This window comes from Tympanuchus pallidicinctus, unplaced genomic scaffold (assembly GCF_026119805.1).
Source record: "Tympanuchus pallidicinctus isolate F22 unplaced genomic scaffold, pur_lepc_1.0 scaffold3, whole genome shotgun sequence".
Classification (NCBI taxonomy): domain Eukaryota; kingdom Metazoa; phylum Chordata; class Aves; order Galliformes; family Phasianidae; genus Tympanuchus; species Tympanuchus pallidicinctus.
The window spans coordinates 102520930-102544235 of record NW_026294747.1 but is presented as its reverse complement, the minus strand read 5'-3'; the positions used below and the strand labels follow the sequence as shown (position 1 = coordinate 102544235).

Below are 23306 nucleotides of genomic sequence, written 5' to 3'. Positions count from 1 at the left end.
CGCGGGAGCCCGCGCTGCAGCTGCTGCCGCCCCGGCGAAGGATGCGGCGGGAGGCGCCGCCGGGCCGGGTCGGTGCTCGGACGGCGGCCCCGACGGGTGTCCGGTCAGGGAAAGAGGGGAAGGGGGAGGAGGAGGCGGCGGCCGCCGGGTCCCCGGCCCCCCTCGGCGGCCGGGCGGCCGCAGGATGCTGAGGGCGGCCCCGCGCCCCGGTCGCGCCGCGGGCGAAGGGCCCCCCCGGGGCTGAGCGCGGCCGCTCCCCCGCCCAGCACGCGTTTCTCCGTCCCGCCCCGGCTCCGCGCCGCCCCCCCGGCCCCTCTCGCTTCCTCCCGCCCCGCGCCGCCCGCCGAGACGCCGCCTCCCGGCGGAGGCTCCGGGGCCGAGCGACTCCTCCCCGTCCGGCTCCTCCCGCGGCGCCGCGGGAGCGCGGGGGGCGGCGGAAGATGGCGTGGGTGCTGAAGATGGATGAGGTGATCGAGTCCGGGCTGGTGCACGACTTCGACGCCAGTCTCTCCGGCATCGGGCAGGAGCTGGGAGCCGGCGCCTACAGCATGAGGTGCGCCCGGGGGACGGGCGGGGGCCGCGGGGCCGCTCTGCGCGGAGCGAGGCGGCTGCTTCGCTCCTTTCTTGCTTCCTTCCTTCTTCCCACCGTGCCTCCTCCTCCCCTCGGTTTCATTTCCCGCACCCCGAGAGCTGGCACGTGGCAGGGGATGCCCTCTGGAGCTCCCCGGCTGCGGCCCTGCCTGCCGTTCCCGTCCTGAAAACGCCGTTTTCCTGCCCCTCGGCTTTGCGTTGCCCCTATTCCAGAAAACAGTTCTCGGTTCTGGTTCTGCGGTTGTAGTTTGCAGTGAACCGTAGCTGCGTTCTTTCTAACGTTTCGGAAGCGTTCTTTCCTGAGCGACCAAACGCTGTGGCTGTTAATTGGGTAGTAAAATGGCTGTACTTGAGTCACTCTGTTTATTGTTTCATATTTACGTGTGGAGTGGGTCTCTGGTGACCTCCATTTTTTCTTCCACTGCCGTGCAGCTCTTCCTGTTGGAGCTCAGCAGTTTCTTCTCTTGATCGTTTTCCAGGTTTTACAATAGAAGTATTTAAGCAGTCTCAGGGTGTGCTTTCCAAAGTTAAAATGAAACGGTACCTGTTAGAAATAAAGTATGTTTGAACTCAGCTGTGGGCAGAGCTGCTCGGTCCCTATGTAACTCGTTAGTGCTGAAAGGGGAACTATTTTGAGAGCTTTGATTTTGGGAATCTTTCAGTCTAAGGCTTCGGTCACGTAACTCAGTGTTTTGAATCTTGCAGAGGTGCAAAATGCTGGCGCTGTTACTTTTGATGGCCAGACTTGTTTGAGAGGTGTGCTCTCTCCCATGGTTACCTGAAACTTGCCCTTCCCCCCCTTCCTCCCCACACTCTTTGGGTTGAATTTCTCAGGTGAGGTGCTGTAACTGAGATATCTTTGTTTGAAGTTGGGGATTGGGGTTTCAGCTGAGCAGGAAGGAGGGCTGTTGTGCTGGCATCTGGGTTGTGTGCTCAGCAGGTGCCACATGCACCATGCATTTGATTTTATTACTATTGTTAAAATTAAAGCTATCTTTGAGAACTTGTCAATTCATGGAAGCAGGTGATTCACCTCCTTCAGTGAGGATACTCACGAGTGTATATTCAGCTCTTCTGGATGGTTTTTCTTTCTCTGTTCCATTTCTGTCTGTGCCAGGCGGTCACCAGTCCCCCAGAACAGTGCAGGTCATTGAGGCTGTCTGGCAGCTGCCTGGGTGGCTTCTCACCATTCACTTTCTGTTTTATCTTCCTCTCATGCAAACAGTAATTGATAACACTTGATAACACTCGTGTCTGTTAAAGAGATGTGCTTCGTTCTTTACCATGATGCCGTTCTTTCTCGGTGTTTTAGGATGAAAATCCCCAGGTTTGAATGAGAGAGTTTTTTAAGGATTTCCTTTTCTGTGTTTAGAGTTCATTTCTTCTCCTAATAACACACGCTGCTTGGTTCCTTTAAACTTTACTTTTGATCCTCAGTGATGTTATGTCATCCTTTTTTGTTGTTGTTGTTATATTGGCATTTCTAGTTTACTTTCAATTACATAGAAAGAGTTTTAGCAGTCAAAAAAAACCTCACAGAAAGTAATGCTGGATAAGTGGAGTTGTACGTTAATTTTAAATGTAATATTGTCCTCTTTGCAATTCTGATGAGTCACTTAAAAAGTGTTTTGGGAACACGTACTGGTATTTTAACTGAATTCTTTGAACACAAAGGGATCACCTAACTGCAATTAGTATTTGCAGGACTCGGGGATTTGGGCATTTTATGCTTTTCTTACACGTTTTTCAAGTTATACTTGTGGGAAATGGCGGCCTGTTCAGTTGATGGTGATGTCAGATGGGAAAGCTAAGGGAAGTGGCGTAACAGAGTGAAAATGTTCCGGTCTTGGCTCTGTGTGCCAGCAGAAGCTGTGTGCTTGTCACTTCCTTTCAAAAAAGGGTATTAGAAAAATAAATGTTTTCTGGAAAAGAGCACTGGGAGAACTTCTCCAGCTCTATGGCTTTGTATTTTTTAAGGAATGCTTGCATGTGGTCTCTGCTTTACCTGCTCTGGATTGCTTGTAACGTAGCTAATACTTCCTTGGGTTGAGGTGTGAGCCCTGCTGTGGACGTTGTTAGTAAAAAGGCTGCTTGTGAGCACTAATTGCGGGTTTCTGTAAGAGAAACTGGCTGGACACAGCTTCTCTGACAGTTTATCTTTAAACAGTGCTCAGAAGTTCTTTACAGTCTTGAAACTCAGGTTTTCTGCTTTTTTTTTCTTTCTCACTAATTCAGGCCATGAGTGTATAGCCAGGAATTTCAGTGCTTAAAGTACCTTTAGCAGTAGTGGATCTGAGCATTGCTGATAAGTTAAAGTGGCAGAGATGGTGTTGCATAGCAGCACTCACCCTCCTGGTGATTTCCTATCGCTTACCTGGCATAATTATCTGTGTCATTATCTTCATAGCGTAGCAATAATGGATAATTTTGGGGACCACTAATCTCTGGTGTGAACTATGAGAAAATGGAGACTGTATGACTGAAAAGTGAACCTTTAGGAACAACTTGCCATTTCTCTAGCAAAATTCTGTATTTAATCTGAGCGATTTGATGTATTAACTCATTGGTTTAAGTTAAATGAGCACAAATACAAGAAGTACCTTAGTGGCCATGATGCAATTTTATGTATAATTTGGAGGCACAGTATATGGATTTCTTTAAGTGCTTGCAACCCCAGTGGTATTTCTGGTGCAGTAACTAAGGCCTGTCCTGAGGGAACTTGATTATTTCAGTTGTAGCTATTTCAGTATGTATTGCTGGATTAAAAACTAAAGTTTATTAAACTAAATTGAGTATGATCATTCTGACACAAATAACCACAAAAAGAAAAATACCCAGCTGTCTCTCCATTTCTGGGGCATGAGGTTGATTTGACTCTCCTGTCCCCTCAGCAAGCCCAAGGTGTCTGTGGGGAGCTGAGCAGCCATGGCTGGAGGCAGTTGGAAGGCTGCTGCGGGCAGTTTGGTTTTCTTGCTGTGCTGTGGGGAGCTGCCATGAATGCTGAGGGAATGTTGGCCTCCAGGGCTGAGCATGAAGTACCAATGAGGTTTCCTGTGTAGAGTCAGGGAACTGCTACCCTACAGCTCATCGTGTCGCTCTCAAGTGAAAAAGGGGATGTTAGCTCACAGTTTCTGGGTCTCTGATGGGTCATGGCAGTTACAATCCTAACCTTTATAGTCGCTATACAGACAGAAAGAAATTGAGTTCTGTGGTTGAGGCCCGGCTGCCCTTGTGGCTCCTGTTACTTTCTGACAGACAGGATGACTGCTTACCCCATACAGCACCCACTGCTTTGAGATTCTGCCATCGGTTAAAGCTCCTTTTTTAAGAGAAGGGCTGACTTAACGTGCCCCCAGAAGTGTGTTTGTTTTTAAATAGATGCAGTGTTTGCAGCATCACAAGTCAGAAGTCTCACGTTGTAGTAGTGTCTTCTACTTTTATGTCTTTCACTGCAGAAAAAATAATTTTCACTGACCTCGGGACTCTGTAAAATAGAATGTTATGTACTGATCAGCTTTGGAGCCTGATTCTGTGTGCAGACACAAGTTCGTAATTTGTCAGGAAACAGGTATTTGGGGAGAAAGAAAATCCACAGACCAGACCTGAGCCTTTGTTACCACAGAAGACGTTTCTGTTCGCAAGTGGTTTGGTGGCTGTGTTGAAAGATAAATCTCGTTCTCCATCACTGACACTGATTTTTCTTTTTCATTTCTTTCCCCCTCCTCCCTTCTTCCCCCCTCTTCCCCCCCAACTGGATGCACGATAAAAGGTCAACAGAAAGACCTTTTAGCTCCCATGCTTGTATTCAGTGTCCACTCCTCACGATGAACAGAGGCAGGGACTGAGGGCAGGTCTCTTAGAGATGTGTTATCAGCAGTCTTTACACCAGGTGGTGCAGATTGGAGCAGCTACCTGGCCTCCCTGTGTTGGAGAAGAATCAGGGATTTGTGGCTGTACACAGACATTGGTCCACCATCTCCTTGCTTCCATCATGAGGTTAGCAATGCAGGGCTTTTGGTGGTAGCATTATGGTGTGGGTGTCGGACTCCCCATAAGCTGAGGCCTTTAAGCAGTTGAGTTTCCATTGTGAAGGTTTGCAGGATTCCCAGCGCAGCAGTACATTCGCACCTGTTTTCTCATTCATCTTGTGCCATGTCAGAGAAAGTTGTTTCCCAGCAGCTACTGCTGGTGATCTCTTCTTACACTGAATTTCCTTTTCTGGACACAGGGAAGGTATTAGGAAGCGTCAGCCTGTTTCTTTACGTGTTCCTGTTGCTCGTTCAGACACCCTAACAGAGCAGAGCTTAACTCCTATTCAAATAGTGCTCAAGAACCATTTTTCTCAAGGTATTTGCCCTTGTAAATCATGCTTTAAAGTTTCAAAAGAGCTGTGTGTTCTTGGATGCTTTAGTACTCTCACACCCAAAAGCATACAGTCCAGAGACAGATAAGGCAAGTGATTGATGGAGTGTCACTTGCAATTTTGATGACATACTAATTCCTGTTTTTGTAAGGACAGGAGGTGGTTCTTTTGTTTTACGATCATAACAAAAATCAATAGGCAGGATTTTGTGTTCAGAAAGAAGGTGATTTCTGCAGCCAACAAAGGCGTTTCACAAGCATGGGGAAAAAAGTCGTGTTTTTCTTGGCCTTTCTGTCCTTTATATGGGCTACTTCAAGTGGGACAGCTTATCACGTGTGATCCATCTGGGTGCTGTGATGTGCACCTTGCTTCCTCTTGGGTGCCTCACGACTCTTGTGTGGTGCAGCTTCACATATGTGCTTCTCTGGCGTGGGTAGTCCCAGCTGGGTGTTGCAGAGGTGTTTACAGCATGCTTTTGGTGTGTGATGAAGGTTAACTCTGTTTTTCTAGGAATGATTTCTCCTTCCTGTAGAAGGAAAGAGTGCTTTCACTTGAAAGCTTTAAATAACAAGTTGTGAGGACTTCTCTTACTGGAGCAAATAGCTTCAAAAATTGATCTCGGAGTTCCTTCCATCAGGAGAGTAAGCCTTGATAGGTCAGCCGAGATTGTCTGCTTTTTCAAACGATGCTAGGTAAGGCTGGCAGGATAGTGCAGCTTTGTTGCTGTGTTAGACAGCCGGAGCAGAGCTGGTAGAGAAGTGCCTGCTGTTAATCTGCTTTGGGCCAACACTGGTGAAATTGCACCAGGTGAGCGAGTAGAAGCATGACGAAGGGTTATGAAAGTAGAAGGCTGATGCTGGTTATGATGATTTCCTGTGTAAACACGGAGGTTTGGTGATTGTGTTATTTCTTTTAGTCAGCGTGAGAAGGGGAACAGGCATAACTCATCATGCCTGCCCTCGGGTTATGTTTGGCAGGATGGGGTATCTCTATAGTAACATTTTCCACCACACTCAGCTGTATAGCTAGCTGTGTGTTAGGCTGTGCTATGCGCTGATAGAGATCCCTAAGTAGCCCTGCAAAATATTTTGGAGGGGGAAGGGAAAGTGCTGTCCATGTGGCAGGAATTCCTTATGCCAGCTGTGCTTGGAAAACCTGCATTGCTGAACGATGGGCTGTTGAGCATTGAAGGGGATGGGCTGTGCTCAGCTGCTGTGCCACAGTGCCAGAACTGCCTCATTAGAGTGGGACAGAGCTGATTTCTCAGCTCCTTTCTGAAGAGAAGTTAATGGCTGGGTTGCAGTCAGGATGCGTTTCTTTGTCACTGACGCTTTAAAACCTAGATTTGAAGCAGTTTATTGATACCTTATTGACCATCCCCCTTTTATCTCTATCTTTGAATGTGACAACGCTGACATTCCATTCCTGTAGTGAACAAAGCTAAATGTTAATGAAATGGTGTTTCTTTGCCTCTCAGAGGTAGTTTTGAATTGCACTGGCTTCTCTTTTCCTTTGCAACGTGTGGGAGCCCAGAGGACTTTCCTTTCTCAGAGATATGTATGCTTCTGTGTGGGGAAAATCTCTGCAAGTTCTTCTGTTTACTTTGTGCCATTTTCTGGAGCATTTTTTTTTTTGGAATGGTGGCTTTTAGGGATGTACTTGGTGTGCTCTTTACAGCGAAATTGTGTGGTTGGAGTAGGATGTCTTTTTTCCTCTGCAATAGCAGTTAGTCATCACCACTCTGCAAGTATTAGATAAAGCTGGCTAAATTTGTCTTCTGTTTGTGTTTGGTGGCTTCCAGTGCCTCATCTGTTAGTTTAACTAGCTCCTTAACCACTGCACGTATTCTTAAGGTAGGCCAGATGCATTTTCATTTTCTACCTGTGGTTTACAGATAGAGACTTGAAAGATGCTTTACGTAAATACACGAGAGACTTGCTTTTCAATTTTGTGTTAAGTGAAAGCAAGCACTGCAGGTATTGAGAGCCGTGGGTTATTCATTTGGTGAGATGCTTTGCATGCCTTTTTTTATTGCACTTCTGCTCTTACGTGCGTGTATTTTAAACACTTTAATCGTTGCCATGTTCTTTCCGTTTTAAAGTTCCTCTTCATAAAAGCACTGACAACTGTTCAGCATTCCAGAGCGTGTCACAAACACAGGTTCCCAGTGCTGGAGTCCCATCTTGGGACAGTACTTCTCCCTGGCTGGTGGCTGGGCTCCCTTCTGTGCCAGGCTGCCTCTGCTCAGCCGTGGAGCACTTCCCTTTTTCTTCCCACTCATCCTCACATAGCAACCCACTGACCTAAGGTATTTTCTCTCCTGCCTGTGGATATGTGACAGCTTTTGTCTGTAGAAAGGAACTCTTATCTTCCTTAAGGGACACAGCCTCCTCTGGGTTCCAGGTTTGGGTCTGGCATCGCTCCAGCAGGCTTTTGGAACAGCTTCCTGACTTAGTGCCTTCTTTCATAGTGTCTCCTGTGGTTCCCTCCAAATGGGAAGGAACCAGGGAACCTGCATGGATGTCTTTTGCAGTTGTTACTTCTGGGAAGAGACTGTAAAACCTCCCTGAGGTTTCCCTTCCAGTGAAACAGGCTGTAACAGCAATGAGCAATGACAAAACATAATTTTACTTCAAAAACTCAAGTAGCAGTGCATTTTGGATCAGACCTTTAGATTTCTTTTGCAACATGTATTAAATTAATGTTTGTAATAAATGGAAGGGGAAGAAACGTAAGAGATACGATTGGATTAAAAGCTGAACAGTGGAGATGATGTGAGAAATCTTCAGTTTAGGAATTATTCTTTGCAAAAGGCTTCGTGGATCTGCAGGGTGAAATTTAATCACCAACAGAAATTCAGTGGTGGAAGAACACTATCCTGGAGTAGAACTCACCTCTTTGAAGTCTGTATATGTCTTTGTATATTGCTGTATACAAAGACACCAAATTAATGTACTGCTAATACAGGGTATTCCATAGAAAGTAGAAAGTGTGTCATTGGTTGTGGTGCAGTTTAGTTCCTTAGTGCTGCCTGTGGACAGCATGGATTGCTCTTCATACTTCAGAAACTGGATGTGCAAGGTTTTGCCAATCTTTTTATGAAGTAAATTATGGCATAAGCTGTCTATACCTTGTGAATCGTTACTGCTCCATTCGGTGTGGTAAAACCAAATAACAAGTCTGAAAAATATTCAATGTCAGCAGAATTTATGTTAAATAAAATGCTGTAAAATGGGGAGAAGAATTTTCAGCGTTGTTTTTTTTTTAATTTCACACAAGGCAGGGCCAACAGTCTCACAGTTATTGTGCTTTTTTTCTTTGCAGTGATGTTTTGGCACTGCCTATTTTCAAACAGGAAGATTCCAGCCTTCCACCAGAAAATGAGGCCCAACATCCACCCTTCCAGTATGTTATGTGTGCTGCGACATCTCCAGCAGTAAAATTATACGATGAAACTCTTACGTACTTGAATCAAGGTTGGTATGCGTGTATTGCAGGCTTAACTGCCACGAATGCAGCTTATGGTGTAAATTTCAAAACAAGGTTTCTTCATATTTTGAACAAATGAGTCTGGATAGCTTGTTACCATCTCGTGTTGTCCATGTGGTATGTGGATAGCTGTATGTCTTACTTTGGAAGTGAACACAAGTGCAGCTACCCTTGTAGTTACCAGTTATACATGTCTTGCTTTTGTCTTGTCTGCCTTTATCAGAAATTAAGTAGATACATAACTCCTGTGACTTTGGCTGTTTAGTTCTTTTAAAGCCTGTGTCTCACTTGCCTGACAGTATGGCTTTCTTTCTACAGGCAGCATTGACTGCTGAGCAAAATGATGAGTGACAAAACCTCCCTCATCTCTGGAAATGCCATTGCTGCCCTAAGTTCAGTCAGCTAGTATTTTGAACTGCAATCAAAATCTTTTTACAGTTTTTGGACTTTATTGATGACCTGTGTCCACTCTCCCTCTCCTTACTCCTGCTCTAATACTGAAGTAGCACTGTTCTTTTGTGTGGGTTTGCTTTTTCTTTTCTTTGTGTACTAGCACCTAAAAATCTCTCAATAGTCAGCACTGTAATTAGGAGGCATGGTTCTTCAGCACAGTATGTATGAAAAATAACCAAAAAAATGCACAGTTTCTTTTCCGTGTCCTACTGTGTTTTGGTGCATTTATTCTTTTTAGCTCAGATGCTTCTCTGAGCAATGTGCTTAGTATGCAGGTAAGAGGGCATACATTACAATATGCCTTGCTGAATCTTCACTGGTACCTGAAAAAGTTTCACTGCACACTGGGCGCCTTAAATCTGTGAGAGCAGATTGTATCTAATTTCATAATGACATGGTGACGAGGAATCCTTTTGAGCTTTCCATGTGAATGAAGTTGCCAAGTGCTTCATCTTGCAGCAGCAAGTCTGTCTAAATATACCTTAAACATCACTTGACTTGTCTACTGATGTGAGAGTATTGGAAGTTCTTGAGGCAATTAGTCATTTCTTACAGACACGATTGCATAGTTCAGCAATTTGCTTAGTCAGGCTTACTCTTTTTTTAATCACTTTTTGTACCCTGCATGCTCTCTTTAGCAGTAAGCAGTACAGTTCCATCAGTGTGCTGGACCAGCAACGTGGTTGGCACTGTTTAGAAAAATCTGGTATCTGTAGAAATACACTTTTTCTTCAGGGACAGCATCCAGCCTCCCTGCCCACACAGTGCTTGAAGGTCAGCTCAGCATGCTGGGGAAGCAGCAGAAGATAGGAAGCAGAAATACAAGAAGTGCTCTCTGAGTTCTGAGGAGAGCTTGCCATTTAAGTACCACTGTCTGAAATAACTGTAATTGTTTCATCTGGCCTTGAAACTCTGCTAATTTAAGATTTCTTGCAGAGTTGTCTTGTAGTTTTGCAGTGTTCCAGGTAACTTGCTGACATTGAAAATAAATTTATCTTCCAGCTGTTAGTACAAGCCCTACGTATTAACATATTAATCGTGGGGTAGTTTTGAGATGACATATTTTACACAGAAGTCAGTTTGAAGCGGAGATCTAATTTTTGTAGTGCCGTGTTATAGTTCACAATACTTTGGAGTTGTACTGATGCAGATGTCTGCATAATAAGTTGGAATAAGTTCTCCTAGAGGATATAATAAGTTGGAATAAGTTCTCCTAGAGGATATAATAAGTTGGAATAAGTTCTCCTAGAGGATATAATAAGTTGGAATAAGTTCTCCTAGAGGATATAATAAGTTGAAATAAGTTCTCCTAGAGGATATAATAAGTCGGAATAAGCTCTCCTAGAAAAGGAGTAATTTTAATCCTGGTTACTTCTGTTACCTGGTTTTTAGTTCGGCCCTGTTACTGCTCTCCTGCTTAATCATTTTCAAGGGGATCACAAGTAGGGAGTGCCACAAAGACCTGATGCCCTCTTCAATTTCATAGTTACCTTACTGTACTGGATTGAGACTACCAGAAGACAAGGGGATGTTTACTGTATCTGTTAAGGGAACACATAAATATGCCCTGACTTCACTCTGTCAGTAAGTATTTTAATGAGAGTAGCTAATGGAATATTTTAAGTGATGCAGTTTTCAGCTAGAGCTGATGCTAGAAGTTCAGATCGTGGAGTGATGATAGTTGTTAGGGATTTGCAAGGTTTTTAGTTGTAAGATCTGTTAAATGTCCATTGAGAATGCCTGTCACAGTTGTAGAACAGTGTTCTAAGCTGGCTGTTCAGCTAGATGTACATGCTCAAATAGCAGAAATGGTATGAAAGAAAATCCCTGTTACAGGGGGAGTTTGTGGGTGCTTGCAGAGCACCATTGTAGGAAAATTTCAAAATCCTTTCTGGAAATTGGTGTGGTGGGCTGCTGTTCTGAGGTGTGTGCACTGTTACATGCAGCATGGGGAGTAGATAACCTGAATTAGAGGTCTGTGTGCAGCTGTAGGGCTGTGATCTTCTTGCAGCTGGGGCAGAGCGCAGCCTCTGAGTGTTGGCAGTTACACCAGAAGGTCCTGCTGCCATCCCGAGGCACTTCATCAGCCTGGAAAAGTGAACTGACACAAATCTCAGGTTAACAAGAAGTGCCGGATCCTGCACCTATGGAAGGACAACCACATACACCAGTACGTGCTGGGGGCCACCCAGCTGGAGAGCAGTTAGGCAGAAAAGGAGATGGGAGTCCAGGTGAACACCAGATTGAGCAAGAGCCAGCAGTATGTCCTTGCAGCATTAGGCAAAGTATTGTCAGCAGGTCAAGGGAGGTGATCCTTCCCCTCTACTCAGAACTGGTGAGGTCAGACCTGAAGCTCTGTGTCCAGTTCTGGGCTCCTCAGTACTAGAGGCACATGGACATATGGAAGAGTGTCCAGCAAAAAGCCATGAAAATGGTGAAGAGCCTGGAGCATCACATCATTGAGGAAGGGCTAAGGGAGCTGGGAGTTATCTCATGTACAAATACCTGAAGGGAGGGTGCAAAAAGGAAAGAGCCAGGCTCTTGTCAATGGTAGCCAGTGCTAAGACAAGATGCAGTGGGCACAAACTGAAACACAGGAGGCTCCCTCTGAACACCAGAAAACCCTTCTGCACTGAGAGGGTAGCAGAGCACCAGCAGAGACTGCCCATGGAGGTTGTGGAGTCTCCAGCCATGGAGTTAACTCAAAAGCTGGGAGTTGGTCTGGATGTCTCTGCTTGAGCAGGGGGTTGGATGAAGACCTCCAGATGTTTCTTCCTGCTACGTTTTTAGTGTTAAACGTAGGCCAGTTACATTTGATGGCACCTTACATTGGCTTGCTTCTCTGGCTGCTCTTGAGGAAAATGTATAGCACTCAGTGGACATGTGACTGGAATATTCAGTGCTCTGCCACTTCTTATACTGTCAAAGCTGCTACGTATCCAAAACTTCAGACTGGAATATGTCTATCCCCTTGTCTCAAAAATTTCTTCTTTTTCATTTTTTTTTTCCCTCCATTTTAAAACAGCAATGGACAGAGAAAAAGTTACAAAATGTTATTAGTAGTGCTGAATTAAATCTCAAAATCACAGAGTGGCTTGAGTTGGAAGGGAGCTTAGTTCCATCCCTCGTGCTGTGGGCAGGGTAGCCACCCACTAAATCAGGAGTAGAAATGATGTGATGTTTGCTCGGCTGCAGTACGTGCATTTAATTGTGGTATGTATATTTTTTATGTCAGCGGTGGTCAGATGCTGCTGGAGTAAAGAAAGCTTGTACATGTGTGGTGCATAGCCTGATAGGCTGAATGGTGTCACAGCAAAGTAAAACCCCTTCACAGTAATGCTATTGAAAAGGCTTATATTTGGAAATTGTATAAAACCTCTGCAGGTCGTACAGAGGCAGAAGTTAAATGGACAAAATTAAACATGGGAGAGTGGTATGTATTTTGTGTGAAGCGTTTAAATGCTTTTTTTTTCTTTCTTTTGAGAAAGCAAAACATCAAAAAAAAACCCCTCAAAACAAAAAAAAACAACAACCCAAACCATCAGAAGAAAAGAGTAGTTACTCTAAATGTAAAGTATAATACTCAAGCTTTGGGAGTATCTGTAGTTTTACCTGAATTAAAGAGATTCACTTCATGGTTGCACTCATTCCTGTACTGTGGAGTCAACCTTGTTACAGAAATCTCTTAAACAGAAGCTTGAGGTACTGATATTCTTGTTTAAGAATCAAAGGCTGATTGAGGTACATTAAGCATGAGATGGCTTTGTGGTCTGACTGTTCTTTCTTTACAGGTCAGTCCTATGAAATACGGATGCTGGATAATCGGAAAGCTGGAGACATACCAGAGATCAATGGCAAACTGGTGAAGGTGAGCATCAGTTCTCTAATAGTGTTGCTGTCAAACCTCTGCTGTTTGTTTGCATGTGAAAAAGAGCAGCTTTTAACCTTTTGTTGGACAGTAAGTCGTGGAGGGACGTGGACTAGCTCATCTCACCACTGAGCAGAGTAGTAGTGGAACCTAATGCTTCATTCTGTTGTTTTGCTGGTTTTGAATTTACTACAAATTAAAGGAATATACACGTATACATTTCCCAATTTATGAATGAGTTCATTTCATGTAACTGCAGATAACTGAAGGTGACCTTATCACTTTATCTAGCCTTTGTGAGGTTTGCAGTCTGATCTGTTGTAAGATGAGGCGAATCTCTGTTAAATGTGCATTGAACTCTCATATCTGAAGTTGGGTGTGATGAATCCAACCCAGACACCTTTCATTTCATAGATTTTTTTTTTCTACTGCCACCAGATACTTGCTGAATAATAGTTGACCAGTGATACTAAAAACAATAAAATGCTGCCTATAGTGTGCTAGAGTGTAGCAAAGACATTTTTTTCATGTAAGCTTTAAGATACTTAGATGTCTGTGGATGCATGTCCAGTGTCTTCTGGGCTGTGCCATCTTATGAATCCTTAGGAGAGCAGACCTCTGTAATTCTGCAGCTCATCAAGCACTTTGTTCCACTGTTGAAGTCCTGTTCTAATTCTGTATTTGTTTTGTTATGCTTTAATATTAGCAGAAAGTATGTTGAATCCAACACGGTGCACAAAGTAGGAGAATGAGGCAGAATGAAAGGTGCCCAATTCATAGGACATGTTATTAAAAGAATGGCCTAGTGGTGGGGGGGATTGGATTTTTCTCTTTGCAATTTTTATCAGATCTTCCAGGAAAATCTTACTCATGCTCTGTGTTGGAGAAGCAGTTACTTCAGCAGCAGTACTGAGAAATTAAACCAGAACGGCGTGCCCGTGGGAGGCTGAATCTTTACCTGTCAGCTTTGGGCTGTGTCGTTTGAGACATTTGGCTGGGCCTCTATAGTCCTGGGCTTTGTTCTTACTTGTCTGTGGGATGCTTGTTCAGAGATAATTTGAAGAAGCATTAAGCACAAGCATAACATTTGGCTTTGGGAGTTCTGCAATTAAATCTTTACAGCCAGGCATTTTGACTTGCTATAATAAGCACGTTGCCTATTTTGCCCCATTAGATGCTACTTTGTTACAGCTTTGGAGAGTCTCTCTGCTGCAGTTTTATGGAATCGTGTCTTAGTTATGAACTGCTAGGTAGGTAGGATGAGACAAAGCAATGTAGAAGTTTTATAAACTAAACTTGATTGTAGCAAGGTATTGCGTTGCTGCATCAACATAATCTCCACTTTGGAAACTTAAATACCAGAATCTTAGAACAGTAACAAAGAGGATATTCCACACTGATGAATTAGTGGATCTTTTGAAGTTTGATGCTTGTCAACCACTCAGCACAAAAGGGATGGTGTGTTGGTGTCTGTGCACAGGAACACATGCTTGCTGTTACTTTTGATGTAAAACAAAGGAAATGTTATATACCTTGAAGAGGTGCTGCATTTGGAAGTCCTTGGTTTTGTTTTGTTTTTAGCACTTTTGTTCACAGTTAATGGCCATAGACTATACCATATATTTATTTTCTCTGTATTTCAAATTGCTTCGTATGTGCATTCATGCAGCAGAACATAAATTTGTTTAATATGTTTAATATAGTAGGACAAGGGGAAATAGTTTTAAGTTGAGGGAGGGGGAAGATCGAGGTTGGATGTCAGGGGGAAGTTCTTTTCTGTGAGATGGTGAGGTGCTGGAACAGCTGCCCAGAGAGGCTGTGGATGCTCCGTCCCTGGAGGTGTTCAAGGCCAGGTTGGATGGGGCCCTGGGCAGCCTGGTCTGGTATTAAATGGGAAGGTTGGTGGCCCTGCATGTGGCAGGGGGTTGGAGGTTCATGATCCTTGAGGTCCCTTCCAACCCTGGCCATTCTGTGATTCTGTGGCTTGGAGCATGGCTGCAACAGAACTGCTCACAAGAAAAGGTGCTGCTGGATAATTGCTTCCAGATTAATAAAGTTAATCCTAGTATTTTCAATAAATATTTCAGGTAGAATATCTGGAATAGTTTAGAATTTGTTGCTACTTACCATTAACTAAAGTAACAGTTTTATTGTAAATCTGTTTACAAGAACTAGGAGGAATTATTAATCTCATTTCTTAAAGGTTTCTACAGCAATTCACAAAATCTCCAAAGGAAAAATGAATTGGTGAAACTGTATTTCCTGCTTTTCAAAATAAATGATTGTTTTGCTTTCTTTCTAAAACAAGTCTGTGTAGCCTACGCAGTGTTGATGTTGTGCTGCCAGTGTTGCTCTCTTTGCTGCACGTGATTTATTGTGACCTTTACAATAAAGAATTTGTAAATCTCTTCTTCCATTTTTACCACGTTTTCAGCTGTTTCCTTCTGTTGAGTTTTATTTCAGTATTCTGGATTATTTTGGGGTACTGATGGTTGCCAAGGTTTTTCTTTTTTAATTTTTCTGTAAACACATATCTGTCAGCTGTGTGGCTCTTTTGGAATGCTGTAGTGCTTTGTCTTCAGGCTGTTTCTAGACATATGATAACATTGTGGCTCATCAGATTATTGTTCTCTTATTAGAGTATTATAAGAGTTGTGTTCCATGACAGAAGGTTGCAATACACCGAACACCAGCAGCTGGAAGGATGGAAGTGGAATCGCCCTGGGGACAGACTTCTTGACTTAGGTAGAATTGCTTCTATCTTGGCATTATATTAGATTAAATGCATTTAAATCCATGATGGTCATATTTATGCTGACACTTCTGCTGACTGCTGAAGAGCGCAGCGCAGTGTTCTGTGTGCCACTCACAGTGTGTTTTGAAGAAAAATGTTCTTGCACTTTCACATTCCTTTAAAACCTTGAAGTGCTGCTGAGTGAGGTGGCAACTTTATGCAGTTAGTGCTCTTGGTAATTTTGACTCCTAAATATGATAGTAATTAGGAGAACGCAGATAAAAATAACTTTCTCTAGTAGATTGTGGAAGTGGCACCAATGTGATTTCTTTACTTGGCATAGCTTTATATTATATTATTTCATAAGCACTGTGTCTCTGGTGGGGAGGAGGGGGGAAATCACAAAACACCCTCGTGCACAGAGCACTTGGCATGTTGAGCCTACTAAGATTGTTCAGATCTGTTCTAAAAAGCTGCTCATGGCAGCCCACGTTTTCTCGCTGTACCCATATGTGCTCGTGGTAACCTTATATTAACATGTATTCCTGTTGTTCTCTTGGAATATGGTCATTTAAAAATACATATTGCTTATTTTAATGTAGATATTCCTATGTCTGTTGGAGTCATTGATATCAAGACAAATCCAAGCCAGCTCAATGCAGTTGAATTTTTGTGGGATCCAACAAAATGTACATCTGCTTTTATTCAGGTTTGAAACTTTACTTGACTGAATGTTTGTGTTTGATGCCTTTCAGCTCACAAATAGTAGTAGATTTGCACTGGGAAGCTCCTTGGTTTCTAACATGCGAAATGGCCATTAAATATCAGCTTTCTAAGAAGCGCAGGTTCACAGCAACTGTTAGATATATACAGGTTCCTAGATTAGGTTTTTCAACTTAATTTGATCTTATAAAAGCAGCTTTTAAGAGATTTTTTCAAAAAACTCTTTAAAAAAAAAAGTTCCTGGTTAAAATATTTAGTCCTATGGAGTGTTTGAATATATTTATTCTAAATAGTTGGCACTATTACGTTATTTTATTTGGGAGATCCTGGATGAAGGTTTTAGATCAGCTATTCAAACTTGTTTCATATATCAGTTGTCTTCTCTGTAGCAGGATTTCTATTATTTATTTTTTCTTATTTGATATTTAAGCCAATTGAACATGTTATCTTTGCACATTATTTAGATAGAATGTTCAGTTTTCATTACAATTTCTAGCTTGCTTTTGTCTCAGTCCTGTTTTTACTCTGGAAAAAAATACAAAGTTTGAGGTAGCTTTGTTCCTTACTGAGACTGCCACAGCTTAACTTCAGCACTGTCAGTAAATTAACTTTGATCTGGTGCAAAGGCACTTTGTTCTAGTAAGAATTACCCCTTTATGGGATGTAGCCATTCTTGAAAAAGTGTAAAGCAGACCAAGTAAGATTTTTGTTCATGCACTCCTTAGAACTGATGGCTGACTGAAAAGTGAACTGATTCTTATATCCAGGTATAACTCACTCTCTCTAAAGGCTGGTGATCACAGCATAGCTGCACTGGCTGCACTTCTGTGCACAGTCTGTGGTTCTCTCTTGTCGATGGTTGAAGGGAATAGATGGTTTTGCACCTAACGGTTGGCAGCGCAAGGGATGCAATTGTCCCTGGTGCTGAATTTGCTTTGTTTTTCAGAGGCAAGCAGAAAAACGGAGCGTGTTGCCCAGTAAGATTCATTATAACTCACAGTTTCAACTTATTTTTCCATTAGATACCTTTGGAGGATATTTCTAGCTAATAAAGTTGTACTATCCAAGAAAGTCTGTTGCCTTTTGTGAGAAGGTGGGCATATTTGAAAAGACCCCATTTTCACATGAGATTATGAAGCTCTTCTAAACCAGTCTTTCTATAGCTTTGATGATATTCAGGACAAGTAACTCTCAAGTTTATTCGAGCTACAGTAGATTGAACAACGGTATCTTGAAAAAGTTTTTGCTGTGTTCATGATAAAGTTGCCATGCTCAGACATTTCTCTTAAAATATGATGGTTTACAGCAAACTCTCAGTTAATTAGAATCTGTAATGAGTTGTGGGTTTCAGGGAGACTTTGGTCTCACGTGTGCTTGTTTCCTTTTCTCCCTGTCAGCTCAGGTATAGCATCTTTGGCTTCATTTGCATGTGAGCAGGAAAATTTAAGTTAGTTGTACAGCTCGATCCTCAGATACGCTGGGTCATTTGTTGCTTGTCCTTAAAAATATACCTGTGTGGGCAACACCTAGTGGAATTCATGTGTACAGTGCTTCAGAGTTTGTTATTTGTTCCATTTGTTTTTTAGGTCCATTGTATCAGCACTGAATTTACCCCTCGTAAGCATGGAGGAGAAAAAGGAGTTCCTTTTAGGATTCAGGTTGACACTTTCAAGCAGACTGAAAATGGAGAATATACAGATCATCTGCATTCAGCCAGCTGTCAAATTAAAGTTTTTAAGGTAAGGGTGGAAAGCAGATATTTAATGAGTCAATCAAAACTCTTATAAAGATGGGGGGCATCTTTATATTACTGCTTGACTTCTGAAATGAGATTTCAGTTATAAAGCTGTTTGCTTTCTGCTTTATTTTCACGTAACTGTTCATTTTTAGCCAAAAGGAGCAGACAGGAAACAGAAAACAGACAGAGAAAAGATGGAAAAGCGAACTGCACATGAGAAGGAAAAGTATCAGCCTTCCTATGACACCACCATTCTCACAGAGGTAACAAAACAGATTTACTTCTGTTTGCTGAGGAAGAAATACATAGGTATAGTCTTGAAAGGGTTGGGGAAGAACTAGTTCCACGCAGAGGTAGGCTTTTATTTGGCAAACTTGTCCAGTGGGCAGCAACATTAAACTTAAAGATTCTGTTTAATAAGCTTCATTTAGATGATGGATGCTTCTATTAATGCACACTGAGGTAGAACGCCGTTTAGCTGACTGTGCTGAACTCAAGAGCAAGCCTTTTGGTACAAATCTAAAAGCCTTGCAGCTGAGAAGGCTGAAAAAACCTCACCAACAATTAAAACAGAGGGGGGGAACCTAGAATTTAATTATCTACTAAGATTTCACTTCAGACTGTAGGGTTGGTTTGGTTGGTTTTTTGTTTTTTTGGACGTTATTGAATTTAAGGCCAGAGCCTCAGTAGGTTTTTGCATTTTCTTTTATTTAAGCGTCAGTGAGTTCTGTACAGTTTTCTAAAGAATTTCAGAAGTTTTACAAGGCTTTTAGATCTTTCCTCACTGTATAATGAAAAGAAATTGATCCGAATCTTTGGTGTTTGTCCAGATGAGGCTTGAGCCTATAATTGAAGATGCAGTTGAACATGAGCAGAAAAAGTCCAGCAAGCGGACTTTGCCAGCAGACTACGGTGATTCTCTGGCAAAGCGAGGCAGTGTAAGGGACTTCTGCTTACTTTTCATTGTGCAAGATACCTTGTGCAGTGTTAGATATAGGAGAAACTTCCGTAACATAAAGCAAAACCATTTTGATTGCTGTGTCTTAACTTGATCCGCTCTCACGTATATCAATTGCTCCATCTTTGTTCTTAGCAAAGGAATACTTCCTAAATCTAACACTTAAGATAAACTGTTGCAAAGGGACTGTGTAACTTTCACAAGTAAAGAGCTTTAAGTTTGTCCGACTTGAAATGAAATAGCATTTTGCTTTTCTGTATGTATGTGCTTAGTGGAAATAAGAACAGTGAAACGTAGTGAAAATGTTCTGTCCTGTATTTTTATTTCCATTCAATATGAATTTCCAGTACATCAGTATTTTCAAGTGGCATGCAGTGTTGCACATGGTTGATCGTTATTTACTGATTTTTCCTTTAGCCATCTACATCCGTTCTCCAAGCAGGCTTAATGTAGTTCAGCACAGCTTTATGCTGTGTGTATGTGTGCCCTGCAGACTGAATTAAAAATGTTCCTTGTTCTTCCTGTCAGGGGTTAGCATCAGATTTCCTGAAGGCAAATAGCAGTGAGACTTTAGTAATGATTAAGATAAGAAACCATCCTGCATCTTCCATTTGGCCAAGTTGAAATGTCTGTTTATTGTCTAGCTGTGGAATACAGTGATTGAACAGAAATATTGCCATCACCTTTCCAGCAGCACTGAGGCAGTGGCTGCCTGACTGTTATCCCTCAGACGTCATTTAGTTTTGCATTTATGATCTATTAAAATGATGCATAGGGTTCACTACAGTGTGTGCCTCTTGTTTGTAACAGGGAGGGATCAGGCATTATTTAGATGGGTTCTTCAGGTACTTCCTCCCTCCCTACCCAACAGCTGTAAGCACTGAGCTGTCTGAATTTACTTACTACTGTTTGTGGGTGCGGGGCTTTAAGGTCCACCTTTAGGATTCTGCTCTGCTCTTCTTTCCTTAGAACATGGGTTATTTTCAACTCACTTTCCTTTCTCCCTCATTTTCCCAAGAATGCCATGTAAGCGACTTTCCATCAGTGCCTTTTTTTTCCTGACCCCGTGTTTCAGAATGCAGTGTACTCACCACAGTTTCTGCAGTATTTCTCACAGTACTGTAAGAGGCTGCAGACATAACACTGCCTCCTGGGCTTCAGAGCAGGCGTTTATGGGCAGGTGACTTTCATCCAGGGGCCATCAAATGAAAGATGCACACTGTTTGTCTTTCAAATACACAGAAGCTAGGTCTTGTCTAGGAGGAAAGGAAAAAACAACCGATGCTTTCTGCCTGCAAAGCAAAAAGTATCTTGGATGACTGTTATATTTGGATATAGTGCTTTGTGTGTCACAGCCCTGAAACTACCACTTGTTTAAGCTTAATCCAGTTGTGGGTTTTTTTGTTGTTTTGTTTTCCTTTTTTTTTTTTTTAATGGATGGAGTTGACCATAAGGCACAGATGGAAGTTAGAAAACTTCCTGGTATCGACCTTAAAATAAATTGGAGCATTGTGTTCTGGTTATGAAAGATTGCTGCAGAAGTTACGTATATTCTGTAAGTGATTTAAATTTAGAATATGAAGCTTAGAGGCTAGAAGGGCCAGAAAGTGGAGCTGGAGCAAAGCAGTGTAGCAACATAAGCATGCAGTATTGCTTACATCTGTTTCTCCTTACATCTGTATAGCAGTAGCAGTGTGTGTAGGGTATATAATCATGTCTATGTAATGTTTGGGGAGTAACTTCTGCCACATTCAGAGTAATCAGCTCCGTGTGAGTAGAAGTTTTCCACTTCAGACAAGAAAGGGTCTGCAGCTGCATGGGCAAGAGTCCTTCATAGGTTCTCAGAAGAAGCTCTGCATAATGAAATAGCTGCCCTGTTGTCTAAAGGAGATACTGCGTGTGAGACTGTTTTGGAGCATGCTCTTGCTCTGTGTTAATTTATTATTTGAATACAGTATGGAATTCTATGCCAAAGTTTTTTTTTGTTGTTTTTTACAGCCTTGCAAAGCATGAATTTGGGCATACTTGAGTAGGTGGGAAGTAGGAGAGGAAAGGACACTCAACAGCAACTTGAAATAGCTACAGTCATTTCAATTCTTCCAAAGTTAAGAACATTCTGAATTTGAATGCTGCATATCCTATTCAGAAAAGTCATACGTTCTGGTGGTTGGCAACCTTTCCCACAGCAGGGGGGTTGAAACTAGATGATGTTTGAGGTCCTTTTCAACCCAGGCCATTCTATGATTAGTTCTTTGACACGTGCAAAGATCTTCCTATCTTCCATTTTAGCTCAGTGAAACTGCTCATCAAAGGTTTACAACTTCATTCCTACCCCGTACACAAGGACGTTAAAGATAGGAAGCCAGAATAACTTTCTGTTTATCAAGAATTAGTGTTCAGAAATAAAGGTATAATTTGTGAAGTACAGTTTTGTCCAAAGTATTGCATCGGTGTGCTGGTACTGGAGTGCAGTTAGTGCTGAGAGCTAAAAAATTAACCAGTGTATATTTTTGCTGGTCACTGCATAGGAAGATAGAACACCAGTGTTTCTTCTGTTCTCTGGTGGCGCTTGACACACTTGGATCCGTCCTTGAGATGGAGCAACATCTTTCATTTTTCAGAGTTTATGTGCAGTGTGCAGGGATTTCTGTGTTAACATCTGCCTTTGGTTGGACGGCCTTTGGTTGGACGGCCTTTGGTTGGACGGCCTTTGGTTGGACGGCCTTTGGTTGGACGGCCTTTGGTTGGACGGCCTTTGGTTGGACGGCCTTTGGTTGGACGGCCTTTGGTTGGACGGCCTTTGGTTGGACGGCCTTTGGTTGGCTCTCTTGTGGCTGTAAGAACGCACAGACTCCGGTGCTGAGTCACTGCACATCTGTAAGTGCAGTGCAGTGGCACCGACTGCTGTCTGGGGAGGGCCTGCAGCAGCAGGGAGGTCTGCTTGCTGTCTGTGATCCACTCCCAGGGTCCACAGTTGTCACGTGGGATGTTAGAAAGGCTCCAGCCTGCTGAGTCTTTGTGGACTTGATGCCCAGGATTTTGTCTAAGCCTTTTTTTCTGCAGTGTGGCACAATCGTGTGATTTTGAAAGCATAAGCAGATTGGATTAATTGCTAGAAGACACTGGAAATGTGTGCCAAAGCCATTTTTTAGTTTTCATGCTAGGCTTTTTTTCTATCTTGGACCATTCAGAGTTAGGTATCGCAGTGCTCAAATGCTCATCCCTTCCCTCCACGACCTGCATGACAGAAGGGAGTAGACCTGAGCCACTGGCCACTTTGCAGGATCAATATTATGTAGCGCCGCTACTGCTGTCGCTTGTTGGCTCTGAATAGGACTGAAGTATGTTTTCATGAGAAGAAAGGCTGCTTGCTTTTGGTTGGGCTTTTCTTTTCCTGAAATATCTCAAATCTGCTTCTTTCTTTAAACTCAGAGCTTTGTTGTGAAAACTTCAGCTGAGTGGACTGAAAGAAACACGAGTGGCATCGGTTCAAAGCCTGTTCTCTGATACCAGTGCATTCTTCTGACCATGAATGGAAATGCTTGCAGAGCTGATTCTTAAGTGGAGTAGTGGCTGAGGATGTACTGGTTGCAACTGTGTGTTCAGATTAAAAACAATTTGCATTAAACTTTAGTTGGAGAATCTCGGGAAATTAAGGAAAATATATTTGGCTTCAGCAATGTTTTAGCAAAACAGCTCATGTTCCTGTGTTGAGCTTTTGGTTAAAATTATGCCTTCGGGGCACGTCATTCTTCGAGGTGAACTTGAAACTTGGCTTGAGTAGGAACAACAGCAGGCTATATACAGCATGGGAGGAAAAGTGGCTGATGCCTGAAGGTCTTTGTGTGGCTGGCACAGGTCAGAGGTTGGCTTTGACTGCGTGATCAGTGACAGCCTGTACACAGTGTAGTAAAAGTACTGATCTGAAGGAATTCTCAAACAAAGATTTGCTGATTTGCAGGCTGTTGGCATGCAACTGTTTGAGGCTGTATGCTCCATGCCATAGAGCTTGTTGTCTTTCTGTGACAAGTGAAGAGTCCAGCACAGAAGTGCTGTTAACAGTTTTACAGAAGGTTACAGGCACTATTGCACCTGTTTATGGTTTCTCCCCAGCTGGTGGAAGGATCTTTAAGGGAAAGTCATTGAAACAAGTTGCCATTAAGTCGTACTTGTTTCTGGCTCCCCTCCCCGTGCAAAGCTCTGATAAACTGTGGAATTTCTTTACTGGTGCACAATGTGTGTATCAGAAACCTGGGTTGTTCTAACAGGTACTGTCTGAAATCACTTTATCTCGGGCTGCCTGGTTGGTGTCATGCTGTCTCATAACATACCAAGTCTGGTTATCATTTTTATTTAAATGATGAATTTGCAGTGGTGCTGGTGGAGCAC

The 23306-nt window shown here is 42.8% G+C and overlaps 1 protein-coding gene across 3 annotated transcripts in view; it reads left to right on the top strand.

The window, feature by feature from the left end:
- Window positions 1–292: 292 nt before the first annotated feature.
- The window catches only part of UBP1 (upstream binding protein 1), a 30722-nt gene continuing 7708 nt past the window's right edge, over window positions 293–23306 (top strand). The window contains exons 1-8 of one of the 3 annotated variants that reach the window (XM_052694307.1): window positions 293–553; window positions 8279–8430; window positions 12688–12764; window positions 15404–15509; window positions 16101–16207; window positions 17808–17960; window positions 18112–18222; window positions 18790–18897. In XM_052694307.1, coding sequence (XP_052550267.1) covers window positions 441–553; window positions 8279–8430; window positions 12688–12764; window positions 15404–15509; window positions 16101–16207; window positions 17808–17960; window positions 18112–18222; window positions 18790–18897 — 927 coding nt within the window. In that variant the 5' untranslated portion in view covers window positions 293–440. The remainder of the gene's footprint in view (window positions 554–8278; window positions 8431–12687; window positions 12765–15403; window positions 15510–16100; window positions 16208–17807; window positions 17961–18111; window positions 18223–18789; window positions 18898–23306) is intronic. The other 2 variants (XM_052694306.1, XM_052694309.1) reach the window with 2 other exon arrangements.